This window comes from Sciurus carolinensis, chromosome 10 (genome assembly GCF_902686445.1).
Source record: "Sciurus carolinensis chromosome 10, mSciCar1.2, whole genome shotgun sequence".
NCBI classification, from domain to species: domain Eukaryota; kingdom Metazoa; phylum Chordata; class Mammalia; order Rodentia; family Sciuridae; genus Sciurus; species Sciurus carolinensis.
Genome location: NC_062222.1, coordinates 86,174,790 through 86,194,568, shown reverse-complemented (window position 1 = coordinate 86,194,568; position 19,779 = coordinate 86,174,790). Strand labels below are relative to the sequence as shown.

Here is a 19,779-nt window from a genome sequence, read left to right as displayed (position 1 = left end):
GAAGAGGAAACAAACAAATGAACACCAGTGGCTCAGGCATCTTCATATAGCTCATTTAATTTACAGTAACAGTGGGAAGGCAGAATTATCAACATCTAGAGGGTTCCAGTCTCAGAAGTATAATTTGTCCAACTCCAATGTGACATAGCCAGAAAAGACAATCGTATTTCAAGCAGAGATTTAGCTCCTAAAGCACAGATTTATTTTGCAATACTGCTTCTTGAAGTGGGGGAAAAATGAAACCCAACAACAACATTGCTTCTCATGGAAACTATGGGTTTTTTTATGTAAATTTCATGCAAAAAAATACCGGTAAATTTCAAAAGAATCCCAAACCATCCAAAGGATTTGGTGGGACAGAGAGGGAAGTTGTTGGTCAGACTCTGTTAAGGCCTGGGGAGTAGCTGGAGATATAAAGATGAGGGCAGGAGGCTGGAGATACCCAAGTTCAAATTCCCCTGAGCCCTGGCAACCTAAGTGAGGGAGGATGGAGGTTTGGCCCTTACTCATCCTTTCTCTCTTTCCTTTCCCTGAATGGCCCTGAATGACCAGCCTGACATGAAATGCAGGCAGGTCCCTGGCAATGAAAATAAACATTTCAAGTAAGGTTTTTAATTTACTAAAATATTATAAACAACTATTTTATTATTTTTGCATTTTTACATCTGTCTCATGGTTAACTATAACTTTCTGTATAACTACATTCATTGTTCTAGAATGCTGCTTCTCAAAGTATAATGTAAAAATGAACCTCCTAGGGATCCTATTAAAATAGAGATTTTGGCACATTATGTCTAACATTGGACACAGATTTTATATTTTTTAACATGCTCCCAGGTGATGCCAATGCAGCTGGCACTTAATTACACATTAAATAGTAAGGTTCTAGAAAGGAGGCTAACAAACCTTATCCTGAGACATAACCTATATCCTTAGACCTGGATTTTCAGAATTAGTAGATTGAATCCTTTGAAATTGTCATTTTCATAGTAAATATCAGTAATTTTGTATTCTTTAACCACAACCACATGAACAACTTATCTATAACAAATATTTAACTTTGCTCTGTAAACAGAGCAGTAAGTATTAAAACACATTTTCAGTTTTCAGAATTATATGGTACATATAATTATATATATATTTATATATATATAATTATATATATAGTTATTGAAAAGTATGATTTGGAATATTAACAGACAAATAATAAAATGGATGAATGTCGATTTTGTTGATAATAGTCTAATAATTCAATTCAATAATTTGCAAGGATGTCACTCATTGACAGATTCACCTTCTGATGTTCAAATCACAGAGGGGCAGAAGAGGAACCTCTAAGGTCCTGAACACAAACTGTACACACAATTCTAAGATATCCTGGACTTTGTGAAGTAAAGTCAAATGATATTTTTCTTAATCTGATTACCTTTATGAATATCTATTTCTGCAACAGATTGTTTTGGTTTGGTCACTGTTATATTTGCTTTGTTGTTAGTTTATGTCTGAAAAGAGGGCAGGGCACAAAGAGGGCAGTAATATATCTCATAATAATCATAGTTTACTCAGGTGCACCGTGTAGGTGGTGGAAGTTGTGTGTTCCATATTTTAATTGCTTATCTTGACAATAGGATTCAGGAACTGGTTACTAGAAAAATAGTGCCAGTTATTCACTGTATGCATATGAATGAGACTCACAATATTATAAAACGTGGCTTGGGATCAGGCAAAGGAGAATAGCAAATAATATCTTCTCTTACTAAAGTTATCAGGCCCCTACTATTACTAGGAACTTCTTGTGAAGTCAGAGAATCCAAAGATTCATTAATTTTCTCCACTCAATAATCAAATAGTTACAAAGTACCTAATAGGTGTGGAAATTCTGTGAAGTTCTGGAAATATAAAAGTGAAACAGTCATAGTCTTAGGCATCCATGGGAAGAAGTCACAATCCTCATGACATAATGGGACTCGGTAAATTCATAACAGATCTGAAGAATTATAATCAGTAATATATTTTTATTAAAAGTATGTACCAGAGAAATCTCTGTTCTCAAATGAAAATACCCTGAGTTTAAAGACCTGCATGTGTGCACACACACACACACACATACACATACATACACATTCTCTCTCTCTGTCTCTCTTTTTCTCTCTCATTCTCTGTGTGTGTGCGTGTTTGTGTTTTACATATTTTTTCTTAAACTGTAGGGAATTGGTCTTGCTTTGCAAGTTGAGATCGGACACATGTGGGTAGTGGAGGAAGATAACCAGATTACAGATCATTCTATTTCTTTATAGGAAAGTGCCTTCAACAAATTCCCAATTAAATTAGAATCAAGTGATTAGCTTCCATGGTTTCAGGGCCTTGAACATCAAAGAATAATCTAGTCACAGAGGGATATATTAAACTAAGAGGTCATAGTTGAGTCAACTAATTAAAACCCAAGGCAGCGTAGAAGGAAACTTCAGAAGGGTTGTTAGACCCTGGAAGAATTGTTCTGCAGTACCCTGGAGACCTTTCTAATAACATAGCAACTAGCAGTTCATCTGGCAGTGAGATATCTGATAACCGCAGAGTGAACCTCTTAAAATTAACCTCAGCATATCCTGTCTTCTTTAATCACAGTATATCCCAGGATAAGATTTTAAATAACAGAAATAGGCACTTATTCAACATCACACAGCTATGGGGATCTTTCCAACTTGCTAGTACAGAATAGAGACTACTACTCTGTGATCTTTATTGTGTAATTAATTTATAGGAATGTCAAGAGTTCAATCAGTTAAAAATTATTTTAAGTGACTTTCCTTAAACAAGTTAAGACATTGGATTCTAGCTAACCTGTGGTCTTCTATTTAAGACTCGATTATCACTTATTAATTAATATGAAAACTGACATGCTATTTCTAGCAGGAAGCATTGCTATATCAAAGATAGAAGGAAGAACCCTCCTTAGCTTGTGAATTGAAGTGGAAGACAAAGCAGGTAAAGATTTGTTTGGGTTATACAAATGAGTCATAGCAATGAATGTACAAGCAGGAGGCAAAATAAAACAGGAAGGTACGTGTGGAAATGCTTGGGGTAAATCACATGATTCCAGGGCAGCTCATACTTACTGTATCTAACATAATGAACAATGAGTCCAATGCACACTGCTAGGACAATCAGGGATAAAAAGGTGATGAGACCAACAACCCAGGGTTCCACACGTGGTCCTTTCCTGGCCCTCGACACAGCTGGTCTGAGGAAGAAAGTAAATGATGGATTACAACACAAGGCAGCCCACATCCGCTCCTTATATCTGGGGAATAAAGGACATTCAGGTGGCAGTGTAGGGTTTAGAACAAACCCTCTTCCCAGATGCTGAAGTCAGTCCTGGTTCTGACTGCCTGGCCCTAAGCAAGTAATTTGACTTCTCTGTGCCTCAGTTTCTTCTTCCATGAAATGAAGACCATGGTAACAGTACCTATTTCATAGGATTATGATAAGAATTAGATGAAAGCACTATATATATATAAGGTGACTATGATAGTGCCTGGCCTGTAGAAAGCACTATGTGTTAGCTATTACTTGTAAAGGTAGCTATGGACAAGCTATGGAGTTAAGTTCTATAGGAATACATGTTTAAAGCCTGTTTCTAGCACTCTAGAATTTTAAACAGCCTGTGAGATGTATTACAGTTCAAATTGTACCAGGTTCTAGGTACGAGTTTCTAATTCCATTCTCCTTATAATAATTTTCTGTTTTATTTCCAAGTCAAACTCTGAGGACACACATAAGAGATTGCCAGAAGCCCCCTTCAAAACTTCCTGAGTTTTTGAGCTAACATTTATCTCCAAGCTTCAGTGACGCTACAGAAAACCCTTTCTGCATGAGATTCCTTCCACCTCACCCATTTATTCTGCCTCTGAAACCCATATTATTAAAGCATGTTGAGCAATCTGGCTTATTTGTTTTTGTGCACAGTGAAGTTGCTGTTCCCTTGGATTATAATGGTTGGTAAGCAAACTCAACAGCAGTGAAAATAAAATAAAAAAACAGAGCTGGATAAGGAGTTTGACTATAATAGTATTATTTTAAAATTTCCTGAGGTGTTTCTCATTCTGGTAAAATGAGCTGGCATGCTTTTTTTTTTTTTTTTTTTAAGGGCCGTAGCTCAGTGGCAGAGCACTTGCCTCGCATGTGTGAGAAACTGGGTTCTATCCTTAGCATCTCATAAAAATAAACAAAAAATAAGGGCATGCTGTCCATCTACAATTAAAAATAAAGAATGTTACCTGTCTGGTTCATGGAGACTAGAGGGAAATATAGTGTTCTTCTGGAGGAGTATTGGGTGTTGAATCAGAACAAAGAAGAACAAAGAAGGCTGTAAAGTCTAGCCTTTTCATTACCAACTCCGTGACTTGGACAGATCACTTAAGGTCTTGAGCCAGGTTTCTCCACCTACCAATAAGCCACAGGATACCTGTTCTGTTTAAAACATGGTGGGGCTGGGGGTTGTGGCTCAGTGGTGGAGTGCTTGCCTTGTACATGAGAGGCACTGGGTTTGTTCCTTAGTACCACAAAAAATAGATAAATAAATAAAGGTATTGTGTCCATCTACAACTATAAATATTTAAAAAAAAACACAGTGTGACCTAAATGAGCTGATGAATGTGTAAACTTCTGGCAAACTACAAAGAATTTCACAAGAAATAATTTTTGCTTACAAAAATCAAGAAGATTCTTGGGTTCCAATAGTTGGTTTAGCATCAGACTCTTATCTGCTGATAAGACCAGGAGTGACGATATAATATTGGTGTCTGCAACATCATCATTACATTCTGGCTGTGCCTGGACATTGAGTAGGGAACCCTCTCACATAAGCTAATGGTGTCATCATCTCTGCAGGACTCTGTCCCTGATGAAGACACTGGGAGCTAGCAGTAGGCTCCAGGGCCTCTACTTGATCTCCTCCCTTGTTCCTGTGATTGTCCCATGGGGCTGTAGCCAGGGAAACTTCATCTTCCCCTCTCTACCTCTACCAGCTCCAGTTCTCCCTTGAGTGGAACTCCAAACACCTGTTCCCAAATGGCAATTACTGTAATATAAAAATTCTTCTCCGTGAGGATTTTATTCTTTTCTGCACGATTGTGCTTTAAGAAGCTCCCAAACTGATTCCTGTCTCTTCATCTCTGAATGCTTGCTGTTCATCTGGTGCAGAAGGAACAAGATGCATATAGCAGACGTAAGCCAAACTTTGGAGGAAGTGGAGGGAGGAAAGCGCTTCTCTATTAATGTCAGTGCATGCCACAGGAAGAGTGTGAATTTATGCTTACAAGGAATATGATACAATTATCAGAAATGCATGATTGTTATGTAGAACTGCTAACTATAAGACAAACTTTATCTGTTCCACAGTGACTTTTAGTCAAGACGAAAGGTAAACAATGTGGTCATTAAATTGATTAGGGTAAATCGACATGTATTAACATAAAAAGGACAATGGTATATTTAATGAAAAATAATGGAAGAATGAATGCTATTCTACATCCTAGTCTTTATAAATAATAAAACTGTATATATAGGTGTCTACAGCAAAATATGTAGGAGACATAAAATTATTAACAGTAAGAAGTGGAATAAAATTTTTTTCATTTTAATTTATGTATTTTGGGGTTTTATGGTAGATTTTTTAACAATAAACATTATGACTTTTGAATTAAATGAGAAAGAGAGAGAGACAGAGATGTCTTTAAAAGAAGAAAACAATAACTGAGGAAAATTATACATGTTTTTTTGATGAAGTTCACATCGCTACTGAGTCTAAGATACCACTGTCACATCCTTTCCTGACCCCCCCACCTCCCATAACAATTTTAGTGACGTGCTGTCTTTGGTGACTTAGAGAGGACATCATGGAACAAAAATAACAGAGAAACCAATCAAAAACACTTTGAGGAAATAATTAAGAGAGTGTATTTCTAAGCCCTGCTACCAACTTATTTATCATATAGTCTTGTAATAGCAGGCTCAATTCTCTCTGTTATATTATTCAAGGATTATAATTCCAAACTCCTCTTAACCTGACAAGCTATGTGAAGATAAAAAGTGATAAAATATTTTAGTACTTCAAGCTTCCAAGTCTTAAAAAAATCATTGTACAAATATCAAGAACTATTATAATTCTTTGTCAGTAATAATTAACACATTACCAAGATGTTTTTTATTTGAAACATTGTCACTTTTTTCCTGCATTTTATGGCATTGCTTTTCAAACTGATTCACTCTACTTCCTTTTTTCCCACTTATAATTATTGAGGTATAATTTGTCCTGTGTCTTAATTACTTTTTTTTCCCTCAGCGAGCACTGCAGTACTAAATTACTGCAAATTAGATATGATTACAAAGTGTGCTCAAAAATTAGCAAAGTGAACAAATAACTATTTTACATATCAACAAGCACTTGTGTAATTAATCTCCCAAGGCACATAAACAAACACTTGTCCAATCATTATTTCCACCTGCTGAAACTTAACTGTGCTTCCTCACCTAAATTCACCTTCAGATAGACTTGTAATTCTAATACTTTCAGTGGCATTAAATTGCTTTCTTACTATGATTATATTTTTTAGTTTGGGGAAAAAGAAACTGTAATTAGTGCAAGACTGGTGAATATAGCAATTAGAAGAAGGGTAGATATTATCAATTTCATTTTTTCAGAACCAAGAGAGACATCTACCACTACATTATCCTTATCACTTTTTCGTGTGTCATTTCTTGAAAATACTGCTAAAAAAGAAAAGGAGCAAGGACAAAAAGGCACAGGAGGAACGAGTACTATGGCAAATAAACCCCATGAGTTCTAATAAACTTTCATTTCTGTAGATAGGAACTGAAATTTCTTACCCTTTTCACCGGTCATAAAACACTTTTCTTCTGAAGAAGTCCCAAGGCTGCAGTTTCCCCAAGGCTGAGATAAGTGATAGGCTGCAAGTCAATGCTAATTGTGTTGGGAAGCTATCATGATCTTTCATGTTCTAGTTTTACCCATACCTAAACCTGATGTAGTCTTTCTTCAGTTCCCTTCTGATGCTGAACTTGATCTGGCAGTTCTCACTAAAACTTGTCGTATAGTTTGACGGTAACGGGTCTCTCTTCTGGCTCCCCAGTCCCTGATTCCCCATGACAGTAAGCTGCCTTTCTAGAAGTGATACAGAAAACAGCTTAGACTATTTAAAATCCAAGTTACCTCCCTTGGCCTAGCATCTTCCCTTTCCCATGAGCACTTAGTCTTTGTTCCTGCTGTTTTCTACGTGAAGTAACTCAGAGTCTATTCTTTATCTGCCTCATAAAAGTCTTATGCATATTTAAGTGTCAATTCAAAATTCCCTTCTTCTCTGATCAGTATATTCATTCCTGGGTATTACCCTGAAATACAAATTTTGAGCTATGTGGGGACAGGACCTGAGCCTTATTTCTCTGTATGCTCTCTCACTACATACTCAAGAAATTGCTTACAGAAGAACTGATTTGAAGTTGGCTAAACCAAATGGAATCAATACTAAAATATGGTATTCAATCTCTTTCCGTGTACTTGGAGTCTGCCCTAGTTGCAGAAAAGAACTTGAAATATTATACATAAGAGAAGATAAGTCAGACATTGTAAAGAATAATTGTTCTTTAAGTAAAGCCTAATTGCAATAAGACACTTTGTGTCCTTATCAAGATTTGTGGTTAATATCTTTATTTAACCTGCATTTAAAATACATGATTTCCCAATTGTGTATTCTATCTACTATGAAACATTGATTATAATATAGAAAGTGATAAATGCAAATAAGGAGACATTAATTTCAGGAGCTATATTATTTGTGGTCATTGAATGTCTATGTTATAATGTCAAAACAAAAGCAAAAGAAAGAAACCACAGAGTGTCAGCATAGTGCCTTATGACACTGTGAATTCCCTTATTGGCACTTAAGATATACAATGCCAATTAATAAGTATTTATTTAGTGTTTATTATGTACTGGCTTAGCTCTTAGGACTGTGCAGGCTTGTCCTATCTGCACAAATGCTTCCACTGCATTTTACGTTAGGGAAAGCTCACACTAACAGATCTTAAAGAGATCTTTACTCTTTCTTACGTTTCTAAAACAAAACCATAAAAATGCTCAAGGTAGAGGGACTGGGGTTGTGGCTCATGGTAAAGCCTTGCCTAGCATGTGTGTAAGACCTTGGGTTCTTCTTTGGTACTGGGGAGTACCAAAAAAAAAAAGAGAGAATTAAAAATAAGATTTTGTGGTTGTGTTCATGGATCATATGTTTTCACTGCTGTTTCTTAAAAGAAGAAATGTAATAAAATTACTCCTTATAAAATTGAAGTAATATTTCTGTTCTGTCCACTGATGAAACAGAACATGTCTATCAAGCATCTAATAGCATGAGTCAGGCCCTTGGATTAAATTACAATGTGTGAACTCCTTAAAATGATAACTGAAGAGTTCTTTTAAGGAAGTTATAACAAGGTGGTAGATTAATTTCCAAACAATTATTTCCATTTTCATTTTGCAACACTAATACAAATGAAATTCACTGTTTTAGCATAAGTGCTCCTATTTATATCCCTCCTTATATCAGACTGATTTAAGGTAACTTATAAAGATATGCATACCACACATTTATATCCATACACACATACATATGTGTATACGTGTGTGTGTGTTTAGTGTGGGGGTTCCTTAATTAAATTGGGAGTGTAAAAAGAAGACAAAAGATAAGTGAAATATAAAATAGAAATAGTACTAAAACTATGTAAGTAGAATAATTTGCATGTAGTTATTTCTTAAATAAGGCCACAGAATTTGTAGCTTTCTAATAGCCACTTGAAAAACTAAACCAAACAAACAAAAAACAAGCAAATCCTGCTTGAGACATTATTTATGGCACCCATAAAACAAAAGCAGAGCAATTGTTCAGCAGCAATACAATTCTTAGGTCCTCATTAAATATATATGTGTGTGTGTGTGTGTGTGTGTGTGTGTATACACATATATAGTGATGCAATGAACTAAAGTCTCTACTATTCTTAACAGACACAAAAATTAGCTTTATAATATTCTTAGTGTGTCCCTCTATGCCAGCAAATGGCATCAATAACTATTCAGTAAAAGCAATTTGATGGCAGGGTGAGGGAAGGTGCCTATATGAAATCACTGGTACCAAGCACTATGATGATTTTTTAAAATATCAAACATTTCCATAATTATTATAGGAATGGTTCTAGAAAGTACTAACACATTATAAAACATCTAACATATTATAAAATAGCTAAAGATCATTAAAATGTTGGGCATAAAACTGGATGTTTAAAAAATACAGTACTTTTAGCCTAGCACAATAATTCCAGTGACTGGGGAGGCTGAGGCAGGAGGATTGCAAGTTTGAGGCCAACTGGGCTACTTAGCAAGACCTTGTCTCAAAATTTAAAAAAAGGACTTGAGATGTATCTCAGTAGTAGAGTTCCCCTCAGTTCAACCCCCTCTCCCTAATAGCCCCCTCTCACCAGTAACAACAATAATAATAATAAATGTAGAATTGCTTAGTACATCAATTGTCTTTTTGGTGGGGAGAGGGGAACTGGGATTGAACTCAGGGGCATTCGAATACTGAGCCACATCCCCAGCCCTATTTTGTATTTTATTTAGAGATAGGGTCTCACTGAGTTGTTTAGCGCCTTGCTTTTGCTGAGGTTGGCTTTGAGCTCGAATTCCTCCTGCCTCAGCCTCCTGAGCTGCTGGGATTATGCCATGTGCCACCACGCCTCGCTAAGTGCTTTGTAAATATTGTAAGATATAGAAAATCCTATTGCATGTTCAGTGTTAATTTGGGCAAAATTCATAATTTAATCATTCCCATAACCAACCAAAAAACTCAAGCAATATTATCTCCTTCAACCTACTTTAAAAGAAGGTTGTGAAGACTGCATATGAGAGATTTTCTTAGATAAGTGTATAATATGAAGAATGGTGGTAACTCAGCACTAAGAAATGCCTTTGATCTTCATTGCTGTTATCAGGGTCTTTATTAAGTTCCCAGTCAGATATGGTGTGGCATAGGTTACTCCAAACTGGTATTTAGGTTGACACTTTGCTTGACCTCTAGAAATTTATAATTATAGATAGATAGGATGCAAAAAATATAAAGATTCAATTCTGCTAACATATTTGCTTTCCTTTCCTCAAACTCTTTCCAGTTCAAGATAATAAATTGGCATGATCTAAATAAGCAACTTTAAAAGAAGCAGTTTCCTACAGCAAACTAAACAAGGGCAGCCAGCGGCAGGGAACTGAAGATATGGAAGAAGCCTAAGAATTAAGAGGCAGTGTGCAGATGTGTCACATAGGAGTATCAGAAGAAAATGGTTGGGTGAGCTAGAGACACTCTTGGCTACTCACAGAGAGCTTCAGCTTCCAGAACCCCTTTGTAATATTAGTTGTCTTCCTACCAAATCTTCCTCAAGAATTTTGTCTAGAGATGTCCTGTGAGAGTTGGCACAATAATGGAAGAGCTCTGAACTGAAAGGCCAGTGACCTGTGTCTTTGTCTTAGTTAGAAGAGATGAGAATTCTTAGATAAGGTTCAACATCACACAAGTTCCAGCATCCCCTGCCCTCCAATTTGTGAAGTTTATCATTATATACTCACTTTAACTTAATCATACTCTAACATATTGTCATTTTAATAATAACATATAGTAAAATATGCTAGGATCCATGTTGAAATAAGGTAAATTTTTTATGGAAAAATACCATAAAACTTATAATAATAGTATTATTTTATCCAAAATAACCAAATACTTTAAGTTACCAATGTCCATAATTCATAAAGTCACAACTTCCAAATCTATGACTACAGCTCAGGTAATTTGTCTAAACTTCAGATTCCTATATCCACCTGATTTCTGTTTATCACTTTGGGTTATACTTCTATGTCTGTGGAAAAGACTCTTACGTCCTTATCTCAAATATTTATTTTTTTCTTAATAACTAAATCTTTGATATTTGGTGAAGGACATGGCTACTGGAAAATAGAATAGTATTCCTTGTCCATAGGAGTCACCATATTAAATAGGTTCTGATCAATGGAGTGTCTATTCTAATGGCTAGAATCTTCATGTATATTTCATAACTGGAACACATATACATTAGTTGAGCTCAGACATCCTTATTAGGTCACGATTTGGAAGATGCATGCAATTTTGGTAGGACAACATGAAATTTGAAGCCTACTTTCCTAATTTCTTTGTGAACTTGACTGCTAGCTCATACTGATTACCTCCAGACTTGTTTTACATTAATCAGGATGAAATTCCATCTTGTGTAATCTGCTGTTATTATGGGTTTCCAGTCACTCAAAACTAAATCTGACACTATTACAATATGAAGAACAAGTTAAATTACCATTTTCATGCAATTATCTTTGGAAAAAGAGGACATCAAGATACATGATTACTAATTTTCTTGCAAATTCTATATATAAGAAGATGAGCAAAAATGGAGGAAGGAAGGACTGTGTAGAGGGAAAAGAGGGGTGGGAGGGGTGGGGGGAAGGGAAAAATAACAGAATGAATCAAACAACATTACCCTATGTAAATTTATGATTACACAAATGGTATGCCTTTACTCCATGTACAAACAGAGAAACAACATGTATCCCATTTGTTTACAATAAAAAAAAAGAAAAGAAAAAGAAAAAAAAAGAAGATGATAAAATATTCACACTTTTCTCCAATAGCAGTATGATTTGGAAATACAAATAAAATCTAATAGTAAAATACCAGGAGACCAAGGTTCCATTTGAGAATTTCCTTGCAATAAGTTTTATGACTTTAAGCAAATGAATTGCATTTTCTTGTTCAGTACATAAAGACCTAGACTTTGGTGACAAACATCCTGGGCTTTGTCCTGACTCTGCCTCTCATTCGCTAGGTGATTCTAAGAAAGTTACTCATCCTCCATAAGTCTAATTTTTCCAAAAAATATAAAAATAATAATATATTAATTAATATATAAAATAATAATTTACTAATGATAATAAAATCAAAATAATGTTATTTATAATAATTCATCTATTATAATAAAACCTAAATAATAATTTATTATTTATAATAAAACCTAATTCAAAAGATTCTTCCAAGGGTTAAATGAAATAACACCTGCATAATTATTGGCACTTTGCCAGGCACACAGCAAATACTTTATAGTATTAACTGTTTTTATTATGTCCTTCTTCCTGATTAAAAATTAATTTGCCTTTAAAGTGGACTGAAGGGGCTGGGGAGATAGCTCAGTTGGTAAAGTGCTTGCCTTGCAAGCACAGGGCCCTGGGTTCGATCCTCAGCACCGCAAAAAAAAAAATAAATAAATAAATAAAAATAAAATAAAATAAAGTGGACTGAAAAAAAAAAAAAAAACCCTTCAAGACTCTTCCTATGTTTCTGAGCAGATAAGAAGGCAGAGCAGAAGAGGTTTCCAGTCTCAGTCCTGCTCCATTTACTGTCATTTCTGCTCCAGACATCAGGAATCTTCATTTGTCCTCTGTGCAGAGACAAATTTGATTGGAAAAGAAGCTGTAGATAAGCACTACTCTTCAGACACAAGGAGTGTTAAGTCAGGAGCTGCCTCTTGTCAGCCATAACGTATACAACTCAGTGCAAGGATCTAGACTCTATGAAGCCAAAACCTTGCTTTGTTGTTGAGCCCAGTAACATGCTCAAGTGCTTGATAATGGCTGGAATGTACTGTAGAATTTGAAAGATTGGTTTGAAGGATCTTAGATGTATTTGTTGATAGTCTTTGGTATTTTCTTGACTAAAGAAGTTGGAATGTTAAGATTAAGCTAATGGAAGGGGCAAAGGGAGCTGGCTCTGCTTAAACAAGGGAGCACCTATGATTTTAGGGGTCATAACATGGTAGAGAGAGGAATGAGAGCTAGAAAAACAGAGTTGGAGTTAGAAGATGTGTGCTTAAACCTCAACTACCCCAGCCACTTTCCTGGGGATGATTCAGTCTTCCTAAACCATAGTTTCCCCCTTTTATATAAAGTCATGGTAATAGTAATCCAAAAATAAAGGCCGAATGTTATTCTGATATGTGGATGCTAATTCACAATAAGGGGAGGGGATAGTGAGGAATAGAGTTACTTTATATTGGGTAGAGGGGAGTGAAGAGAGGGGACGGGGCATGGGGGTAGGAAGGATAGTAGAGTGAAACAAACATTATTACCTCATGTACATATAGGACTGCATGACCTATGTGAGACTGCAGTATGTATAATTAGAAAAATGAGAGATTATATTCCATTTATGTATGATCAATCAAAATATATAAATGCATTCTACTGTCATGTACAATAAGTTAGAATAAATTAAAAAGTTAATCAAAAATTTGAAAAATATCTGCCTGGCTGGGTTGTTGGCAATTACCATGTGAAAAAATATATGTTAGAATTGAATATATATCAGGGAATATTTTTATTCCTACTGGATGTACTCTGAATTTTTTCATATGTGACTTGACAAGTTTTTAATGTGTAAAAAACTAATTTTTTTATTTTATTAATTTTTATTTGTTCTAATTAATTGTACATGACAGTAGAATACATTTACACATTTTGATAAATCATACATAAATGAAGTGTAATTTCTCATTTTTCTGATGGTACATATTGTAAGATCACATTGGTCATACAATCCTATATGTACATGAGGTAATAATGTCTGTTTCACTCTACTATCCTTCCTGCCCCATACCCCTTATTAGGTAGAGGGGAGTGAAGGGAGCAAAAACTAAGTTTGAAATGCAAAATTTCAGTTAGCTACAAGGAATAAGTTCAAGAGATCTATTGTGCAATATGGTAACTAAGTTAATAACAAATGCTGCAAGAGTAGATTTGAAGTGTTTGCACCACAAAAATCTATGTGAGATGAGACATATTTTAATTATCTCAATTTAGCCATTCTACAATGTATACCTATTTCAAAGCAACACACTGTATATGAGTAATTAATTTTTGTCAACTAAAAAGGACTATATATTTTATATAAGTACAAATGGTAGAAGTAATAACAATAACAATACTTCTTGAATCAGGTAGTAAACCTCTTGTAACATGTAGTCATCTTGATTAATTTAATTCTTCTACTTGACTATTTTGGGCTCTGTGCACCAGTGCAATGAGAGGACAGATTCTATCTCTAGTATTGACTAACACATTCCTGTAGTCACATGTCAGTTATCTGATCTTAGAGTGTTTTATTCCTTGTAGGACACAGACAGCAATCCTTTCTGTCTACCAGCCTCAGAAGTCAATTTCAAATATCATTTTTTGAAAAATAACATTATTCCTTGAAAACATAAATTTGAGCTGGACATGGTAGTGCTTGCCTGTAATCCTGGCAACTCGAGAAGCTGAGGTAGGAAGATCACAAGTTCAAGGCTAGCCTCAGCAATTCAGCAAGGCAACTTAATGAGACCCCATCTCGAAATAAAAAATAAAAGGTACTAGGTGTGTAACTTAGTGGTAAAGCACACCTTGGTACAATGCTCAGTACCAAACAGGAAAGAAAGTATAAATTTGATGTCTTTTAACACTATAAGACAGTTAAACAAGAGTAGTATAAGAACCACCTATGTAAACAAAGGAGATATTGTGAGATTGGTAAAACATTTGATTAAGATTATATGTGTTAGGCCTGGGTTAATTCTCAGTTCTGCCATTTATTATCCCTGGGCAAAAATGTATCTGGCCAACTGTAGTTTGTTAATCTGTTGAATGGGCATAATAATACACCCGTAGGTTGTTATAAAGATTAAACACATACGATGTTCTACACAGTTGACACATAGTACGTTTGAAACAAATGATAGCAAATATTATTATTACTTGGTTCTGCACTGACTCACATTTCAACTTAAAGTGCTAAGTTCTTTTGTGTTTGCATTTGAAGCTTCAAAAAAGAGATATCATCTGACAACTTCAGATGAAAGGTTGCAAGATAAGTTTAATGATGCCTGTATGGCACTTTGAATTCTCCTAAGATGAGTTCTTTAATTTTAGAATTACTACTCTAAAAAATCTCAGAAATCACCCACGCACCAGTCACATAAGTACCTGGGAGAAGGTTGGGCTTTCAGGTTCTGGCAGGTTCTGCAGCCCATTTCTCCTTCACCTCTTAAATCCCTCCCATTCTCTAATCTACAGATCTTAAACCTATTAAACTATGCCTGAATCTGTGACAGCTTTCTTTTTTGGGAGCGGGAAGGGGGTGGATACTCAGGGGCACTCAACCACTGAACCTTATCTCCAGCCCTATTTTGTACTTTATTTAGAGACAAGGTCTCACTGAGTTGCTTAGCACCTCACAGTTGCTGAGGCTGGTTTTGAACTCCTGATCCTTCTGCCTCAGCCTCCCAAGCTGCTGGGTGTGAGAGTTTTCTGTATAATTCTCATCCAGTATAAGAATAGAGCCAAGGGAGTATGCTTCAATAACTTCTTAATGCAATTCCTCCAGACCCTAATCCCAATAGAGTCATAAAGCCAGGGACTCAGTTTGCCATGTACTGTCTCAGACGACCTGCCCTGCAACTTCTTGGCCCACCCTGCCCTTAAACTGTAAAGTCCTTAAAGTTCTTATGGATCTCCTGCTGCACTAGCCTTGTCCTGTACTTAGGATACGTCCAGCTTGTTCTTGCCTTAGCACTTTTGTCACTTTGACTGGAAACCTCTGCCCTTTTTTCTTGGCCTAACATACTCACTTTTCAACATTCAACTTTTAATCTGAGATCAAACTTCAACTTTTAAGGGTGAACTCTTTAATACTGTATGCTTAGTATCCCTTCTTATTTGTTATACTAGCACCTTGTTTAAATTTTTTAAACCAATCATACTCATGTCTAGAATCGTTGTTAATAACTGCCTACTTATCACTTACCTCCTTCCTTTCCCCAACAAATAAAATTGCGGAAGTCACTAGGGGATAAAATCTCAGAGCTGATTTTCAGGCGTATGTTGTTCTATTTTTCTTGAATGTTTCTACTTATTTCCTCTTTGCGTTGAAGCAATGACATATTTTGCAGGAAAATAACAATGGAAGAATAACCAAGGTCCTTTAGTTCCAGTTACTACTCACCAATGAATTAGTTCTAAGATATGCTACATTAAAATGAACTCAATTTTCACAATAGAGTCAATGTTGTTGTCTTTTTTTACAAAACACTAATGGTATAAAGTGCTTATTCTCAGTCACCCATCATCTTATAGATAGGATGGAAGAATTAGTTCTCATTTTTATCTTGTTTAAATACAAAGACAGTTTTAAGAGAATTAAATAAGGCAGTCAAAGCATTCTTAAAAACCTATAAATGAAAGTAAAATTATATCCCACCCTTCCCCCTCAGCAAATGTGCACAATCACATACTAGACTTTTATCTGCTTCTTTGCTTGCATACTCACATATTCTCTATGTGTATGTGTGTGTTTACACTTTCCATTTCTCTGTTCTAGTATAAACTTTCCAAAGGCCCTACTTTTAGATTCACGCACGGTAGACAATGTGCTACAGGGACAAGAGCCTAGAGGGTAAACCCAAAAGACCGAGTCAAATTCTAGATCCAACACTTACTAAGCCTGGACAATCTGAGTCACAGTCACTTCATCTTTTAAAAAAGAGTGATAACAATAACCACTCCTGAAATAGTGCTTCACAAAATCCACAATGGAAGTCCACACAGAACTTAGTCTGCAACGAGAACTCACTCAAAGTTGTTAGCTGAATCAGGACTGATCTTAGTTGAAAGAGAAATGAGCACATGTTCAATACTTGTAGCACAATCATGAAGCAACTCTGGGCCCATCTGTCAGCAGAGAGTCCCTTCAGCACCACCACTGACTGGTTCAGGGGATGACACTGACACACTCATTTTAGACTGAAGTTTCTCCTGTAAACGTACAGATATTAAGACACAAATAAACTCAACTTCCCTGTTTGACTCAACTACCCAAATAATATCCGTGTCCTCCCTTCAGTTTCCTTGCCTTCTGCAATAACCCTCGCCTCCTTAATTATTGCTATGTTGCATAAATGAGTGCTCCTCTCCCTCGGAGGGAAAGCTGACTAGGGAGAAAGCTCCTCCCATTAAGATATAATTATGGCAATTGAAATAAAACAAAGGGCGGCCTCATTTAACTCACTGGGCTATTTCATTTCTGTTTTAATTTCTTTCAGTCTCCTAAGTTCCTTCCATTTTATGTCTACACCATACCTGTTCTTCTCAAACTTTAAGTCAAGCAAGAATTACTTTGTGTAGATTTTTAAAATATGATTCCCATGTCACAACCAGAGATTAATTAGAATTTCTGGAATGGGAGCTGGGTTATCACTATTTTTAATAAGCGCTCATTGTGTCGAATGTGGGGGGTGTTTAAGCCAAACTTTGATAGTTCTTAAGAAAAAATAAAGTGTATTTTGTTTCATTTGAATAGCCCTCATTTCACCTTCTCCTATTTAATATGTATAGATGTTTTCCCTATACGTTCTATCTGCTTACCTTCATTCTTGTCTTTGGTTGTAGGTGAACATACTTAGCATACACCTCCATTAACCAGTAAATATATCTAAAAAAATATATTCAATAAATACATTCTTTTTCTCATAAGCCTCTTCACTATACACTTATTCCCAGTAAAGTTTTCTTTATCTCTCTGGTGTGGTGTGGGTGTGTGTGTGTGTGCACATTTAGAAAATTCATGGGTTGATTGCTTCATGCTCAAACAATAGCATAAAATAAGTGTTTGGGGAAAGTAGCAGCATAAGAAGAATGTTTACCTGCGCTAGTTTTTTTTTTTTTTTTCTTACCCTTAAATTCTTAAAAAAGTGATCTTGTTTAGGTGAATAGGGGAAAGGGCTATCAGAATTCTACTTATGAGGAAAGATTGTGTTGTTTAATACAACTCCCTGCCTATTTCCGATGTGCTTTCCAGATATGAACCAAGTCTTTAAATAGAAAATGTCTAATTGCATTCAATTATACCTCTTTCTTCAGAGAATTTCTGTTGGCACACTTATTCCAGGAAATGTGTGTAATAAACTTGTCCCTTTCCATCCTAGCCCATTCCCCAGATGCTTCATCTCATGTAGGCACACTTAAATAGACGTGCTTATTTTTCTTACAAAAACATCAGATCAGGAAGATGTTTTAGTTTGTTGGTTGGTTAGCTGTTTTTGGTCTTTTTTCCTTGAGAGATAACTTCCATCTACTTTGAAGCTGGATTTTAAAAAGTAAGCATATATTTTGATTCAAATTAGAGACTACTCAGAAAAATTCATCCCATAGCCCTTTATTATGGTTTCTATACACATTTAGAATCAAATCTAGACTCACTCAGAGCTGACATACACAAAGCCTGATCTGTTTAGTATGTTGAACTTGGTAGAAACTTTCCTGTTTTCTATGGTAAAAATTTTAAAGATAATGAGGGAGAGAAAAAAACCATTATGGAATATGGAGAAATAATTGCAAAAGGCAGGGAGCCTTGAGAAATCTGAGTAATTTGTAATATCTATAGTTCTTAGTTGCTTCATTGACAGGCATCAAAGAGGATTAAATTTCTCATAAAAAGTATGTTGAACTTCTATCAATGTCAGACCCTGTTTTCCTCATTAAATGAAGACCACAGATTCCTAAAGGAGGTTTTATATTTTTCAAATGGTTTTCTTCTCAAAGTGAAAATTAATCAAAAGCTAGATGCCAATATGTCAGAAAAAAAAGTAAATTTAATCTGAATATAAAATATTTTTAGCCCAAATTTGTGCACTAAAACCTTGTTGCTAGTGGTTTCTAACTCTGAGAGAAAACAATAGAGTTGATTATAGTCAAGCCCATCATTGAATTTATATTTTAAAATCAGACTATAATAATTTAGTCATGTAATCATCTTAAATTGTTTTTTATTCTTTCAAAAATCTATAATTTTTATATTTTAAACTACTTACTTAAGAAATAAACATAATTTTGGTTTGCATGACCTCACATCCGTATTTTTCTCATCCATACCTTCTGAAAAAAGAGTACTTTCTCAATAAGATAAATAAAGTTCAAGTTAAAGCATATGCTACTCTTTTTAGAACAAACTAAAAGACAACTATCAAATACTATGTACCTACCATTTTGTAGAGTCCTTCTGAGAGTAAACACAAAATACTCTGATAGGACATGAGAGGACAAGGTACAATAATCAAGAAAGAATTGGCATCTATTTCTTTAACTTACATCATGTAAAAATCTCAAAATATTTCATATACACTTTATATATATATATATATTAAAAGATAATAGAGATCTATACCTTCCTTGATGTAGTTTATACCACTTTTTCTACCTTAAGAAAAGAAGGAAAAGGGAACTCACCTATACATTGCTGGACCAGCAAGGAGACTCCCACAGAGACCAGTCTACAAACAAATGTGTGCATCTAACTCTATCAGTGACTTTGTAAGCCAGAGTGAGGTGAAGAAAGAAGTCACTGATGATCCAAACAGAACCAGTCTGACAAGTCTTGGCCAGTGTGGCAGAGATGGTTTGTTCGAGGAGTAACACAAACAAATTTTATAGGAAATAAGAACAAGAATAATTTATAAGCGCTTTCTAGGAGCAAAAATTTACAAACTATTAAGATAATTTAAAAATTTAGCATAAACCTAAATTTTTAGAAAGGTCAGATATTTAAACCTAGAACG

At 35.3% G+C, this 19,779-nt stretch overlaps 1 protein-coding gene across 1 annotated transcript in view; it reads right to left on the bottom strand.

The window, feature by feature from the left end:
* The window catches only part of LOC124995015 (transmembrane protease serine 11E-like), a 47,332-nt gene extending 27,817 nt beyond the window's left edge, over nt 1-19,515 (bottom strand). The window contains exons 1-2 of the mRNA XM_047567399.1: nt 19,451-19,515; nt 3,117-3,241 (exon numbers count right to left, since the gene is read on the bottom strand). Of these exons, the coding sequence (XP_047423355.1) occupies nt 3,117-3,241; nt 19,451-19,458 (133 nt within the window). The 5' untranslated portion in view covers nt 19,459-19,515. The remainder of the gene's footprint in view (nt 1-3,116; nt 3,242-19,450) is intronic.
* Between the last annotated feature and the right edge of the window lie 264 nt (nt 19,516-19,779).